We start from the raw sequence: 4,851 nt of genomic DNA on the forward strand, positions 1-4,851 counted from the left end.
CACCAATAATCCATACAACGTAAAAAGGAATATTTAATTTAAGGGTTGAAGTTCAATTCGCTGTTCACTTTATCAAGAGAATTATCGCCGGGGAGATAATCGAGGTAAACGAACTGGGAGAGGGGGTGAAATATAGTGGTGTATATGCGAGTATAGTACGGTTTATTTGCGGTTTAATTTGCAGATGCTAAAGTACTCATGCAAAACGAACAACAGTGATATGTACAACTCTCTGTGGACGTGCTCTGCCTTCGAAGGGGCGGAGGTATCGACGCGTGAAGCGAAGAAAATTGGAAAAAAAAAAAAAAAAAAAAAAAAAAGGATGGAAAGAAAGAAAAAACAAGAAACCAACACTCGATCGGTTCATTATCGTCGATCGTTTGTTGGCCGAAATTTAAATTGAAAACCTTTGTGCGCCCATCTACAACGGTTGTAAATTGGAATTGAAACAATACGCCGGGGAACGGACAACGGTTTTATTCTTCGACACATTATTTTTTGACAGTGGCATAATAATATATCGATACACAAAATGATGGAAAATGGAAAAAGAGAAAAAGAAAAAAAAAGAAGAGAGAGAAGCTTGTCGATCGACTTGTTAACGAAACAACGATGCGAGAAGTATCAATTTACGCGAGTGAATAATACGTGAAATAAGGTGTTTTTTTTTTTTTCTTCTTTATATATATATATATAGATCTTAGATGTATATATATGTACGTATGTATAATATATGGTAAATAAATATATAATATATGTACAAATAATACCTAGGCGAACGCCACTTCGCGTTAAGATGTCGCCACCCCGAGCCGGGACTGCCGTACTGCAACAGACACCCGAAACACTGTCATCATATGCGTTCAGCATTATCAAAGAGTAAAAGATTCTTTCACCGATAGGTGAAGCATGCCGGTAAAGTGTATGCAATAAATTTTATTCAAAACAACGAAACACATTTTTCAAGTCAGAGGTTGAAATTTGTTTATTTGCGAAGGGTGGATTTATTTCTATGAGGGGGATGATTGGAACGCGAGAGAAATTATGAGTATTAGTAGATATTTAACTGGAAGGAAATTTTGTTCTCAAAAATTTTCTTAAGAAAAAAGCTTCGAGAAGAAAATTATCTCACTTTGTAAAAACTAACATTTTTTATTATATTTCTTTCGAAGAATCATTCATAATGTGACAATTGACGTAAAGAAAGATTTCAACCCCTGCTTTATATATACATATACATATTCTCCCCTCCTCTCGCAAACGTTGCAGAGAAAATAATTTATTTTCAACAAAATAGAAGAAATAACAAAATTGTTAAATGAACTCCTCGGTTCAAACGAAACAATTTGCCATTCGATCGATCGTCTCGTTAATGAACGAAAACGTATTTCCAACGAAACTGATATTTTCCCGAGTTTAAATGAAGTTTACCGTTTCATTTTATATTTTATATTTCCACGTTATACATCTAAATAACCGAATTCCAAATCATAATGTTAATTTCAATCTATCCCTCACGATCGATTTTTCAAAAATTTTTCTTATTTTCCCTTTCGAGATTAATCCATTCGTTCGTAATTCGATCAAGAGAGAGAGAGAAAAAAAAAATTGAACAAATTGCTGTCTATGTTGTTGAATAGTCTAAACAATAGTCCCCATTATTTCAGGAAAATCATAGCTCCGTCTCTTCTACGAACAATGACCAAAAACTTCTTTTTCACCGTCGAGAAGTATTTTCGATCGATGCGTGAAAAATTAACGCGAAACAATAGCGACACCCGATACAAAGGATTTTTTGGAATCCTTCGAATCAATTATTGCGATTTCCTGCGAGCGAAGAGTTAAAACGGGCGAAAAACCTCGAGAGGAAGAGGAAAAGGGAGAGGAGAGGGGGGTGGTGGCCCTGGCCCGGTTCGAAACGTAATCCGACCGAGAAAATTGCAATTTCCACGCGGGCCAGGAATAACCGCGCGACGACATAAAATATATCCACGTGTGCGCGCGCTTGTTGGCCGTGGCTCGCTTTTTAATTGTCTTTCGTTCGCCCGAATTCGGACTTTCTATCGAGGAAATTGCACCCAGGTTTTTCCCCGCCCCTACTCCCCGCCGCTGATACGTTCATCATGTACCCGAATTAAAACAACTTTCGTCTCGGCGGGCTTCGAAACGAAAGTTGGGAATATCGGAGAGAGATCTGTTTTCTTCCCTGTGCAACGTTTCGATCCGGGGGTTGAACGAACCGGGGGTGAACCGAGGAATTTCGAAATTTTCGCGAATTCCTTTTATTTTCTCTATTTCCTAGATTCTTGGCGAAATTAATAATCGATGTTGTTGATAATTTATTATTGATTTTTAGCAGAAGATTGCAAGATTTTGCTATAATTTTAAAAAAGAAAAGAATATCTTTATACGATAAAGTTTAATTTTATATAACACAGTTTACGTCAAATATAAAATTGGATATTATTTTCTACAATTTTTATTCATTATATGTTACAACAAATTTTGCTCGAATTCATCCTACGAGTGCGAAATTCTTTACGGTTCAACCCCTTCGTAAATCACCAGAGCTTCTTTCTAATCGTGAAAAAGTCATCGAAATCTTTCGTTGCAAAAAACAAAAGTGAAAGAAAAAAACAAAAAAATCCAAGAGATATCAAATTATCTCATAACATATTTAAAAGCTCAAAATCTTTGCAAAAATTAAAATTAAACAAAATATTAATTGAAAAGAGGAGAAAATTCGTCTTACAAATAATTAAAAACTTGCCTAAATTTTAGATATATCATTTCCTTACATATTAAAAAAATTAAAACTATTTTTTAAATTAATCCCATTTATCTATTTATAGAATAACTCTTTCACGCGCTTTCTCCCATGCAAGAAGAAAGAAGCTCCACAAATTAATCTAAAATTTAATCTTAGTTAATAAACTAAAGAAAAAAAAAACAAAAACAAACAAACAAAAGAAAAAAGACACACGTCAAACTGCAAAAAAAAACGAGACAAATCGTGTTAATATCGGGGTTATTTTAAATATAAATGGTTATTTTTTTTTTTTCCAAAGAAAACTTAAATTAACAACAGGTCGATGCACGTCACATTTCACAAACTGTGGAAAAAAACGATGGGGAGGGGGAGAAAAGGATTTGCACACTGGAAACTCTCTGCACTACAATCTTTCAGCCTGGTAATAACACATCGATGACGTGTTATGACGCATACGGCCATACGGAAATATCCGTGTGCAACGAGGGTGTGTGTTCCGGGAATTCGTGTTCGTCCTCCCCACCCCCTTCCCCCTCCCTCCCACGTTTGACATTTAAAGCGTTAAATTCGACTAATCGTGAAAATCGGTCATCGCGGTCCAATTTGCCCCCCGCAAATACGCAGTTATCGGAAAGATGAAACTGGCTCGCGGTGTAATCGATTGAATTCGATCGAGGATTTGACGATCAAAGCGTGCAAATTGAACACCCTATGTTCTAGAATAATTCACGATTTTCACGATTTTCTATAGTTGATACATAGATATTTATAACATTTTCGTCGCTGTCTACTGTGAATGGATTTGTATTTACTTTTTTTAATTGTTAAAAAGGTAATGCGTTTTCCTTTTTTTTTTTGTTAATTTTTGTAAACATATTAACACTTGCACGGCCTGATTATATTCATTTTCATTTTTCAGAAATCTAGAATTTAGAAATTATTTTTTATTCGCTTTTCGAAGCTTTAAAAAAATATGAATTCCACTTTTTGACGATGGCTGTGCGAATGTTAATGAATTAATCCTTTACTTTCAACAAGATTAATAAAAAAATATACCGAAGTCGTATATTTTTAAAGATGAAATTGTAGAAGGTTATAGAGAGTTTAAAGGGAGTTAAAAATTTGTATGAAGGAGATAGAACGAATAAATAACCCCTTGCGTAATCAATGATTTCTCTCATTGTACGATCACTCCGAATTAGATTAAAATTTGCAAATATTTTATAAATTTTATGCCATTATCCATCTTATCTATGCCTATACATGTGCATATTTAAAATTCTTTTTCCCCGATATCGCTATCGACGTAAATTAATTTTTCACCACAACCGTATTTAATCGGTTTAATCAAAAAATTCCATCGATATATTTAACAATCTCGTGAAACAAAAGAAGGTTACCCTTTGCCTTGTCGCAAAATATCAAAGTTGAAAATTAATTCCACGCGCGAAATTTGCATAAAAACCGAACGTATAAAACAAAAATGCTTGCCGTTGCATGCATGAAAATTATTTAAAATTAATAAATTTCATTTAAAATTAAAATCATTTAAATTATTTCGTTCGTCTCGTTACAATTTCAAATAAATAATAAGATTAATATAAAAGAAAAAAAAAAAAAAAACGAAAATCACAATTGCCCAAGTTTAAGAATCCCTCGCGAATTCGTGCGAATAATTTCCATCCCTTCCAGGGTTATCGGATCTAATCGGTCAAGCTCTGTCGCAACGAAATGACTGGTAATAACTTTCAAACGCAAGGGGTTATACAATGCGACAGGAAAAAGAAAGGGGAGAGGATAAAAAGAAGAAGAGAAAAAAAAAAAAAAGAAAAAACGAAAATCACAATTGCACAAGTTTAAGAATCTCTCGCGAATTCGTGCGAATAATTTCCATCCCTTCCAGGATTATCGGATCTAATCGGTCAAGCTCTTTCGCAACGAAATGACTGGTAATAACTTTCAAACGCAAGGGGTTATACAATGCGACAGGAAAAAGAAAGGGGAGAGGATAAAAAGAAGAAGAGAAAAAAAAAAAAAAACGGAGGATCAACTCGAAGAAAGTTTTTTCTCAAACTTTCTGC

General features: G+C 34.3%; 1 protein-coding gene across 10 annotated transcripts in view; it reads right to left on the reverse strand.

Annotated features, from left to right (window-relative positions):
• The window catches only part of LOC102675286 (tropomodulin), an 87,533-nt gene that overhangs the window by 13,651 nt on the left and 69,031 nt on the right, over positions 1-4,851 (reverse strand). For 3 of the 10 annotated variants that reach the window (XR_004151274.1, XM_006621142.2, XM_006621141.2), the window contains one exon: positions 771-826. The exons of 5 other annotated variants lie outside the window; for them this stretch is intronic. Coding sequence is in view for 2 of the 5 variants with exons in the window: in XM_006621142.2 (XP_006621205.1) it covers positions 792-826 (35 nt within the window). In the remaining 3 variants the exon portion in view is untranslated. Of the gene's footprint in view, positions 1-460; positions 827-4,851 lie in introns of those variants that run through there. 2 more of the 10 variants (XM_006621138.2, XM_006621139.2) reach the window with 1 other exon arrangement.

Source organism: Apis dorsata, unplaced genomic scaffold, assembly GCF_000469605.1.
Source record: "Apis dorsata unplaced genomic scaffold, Apis dorsata 1.3 scaffold_591, whole genome shotgun sequence".
Classification (NCBI taxonomy): Eukaryota; Metazoa; Arthropoda; class Insecta; order Hymenoptera; family Apidae; genus Apis; species Apis dorsata.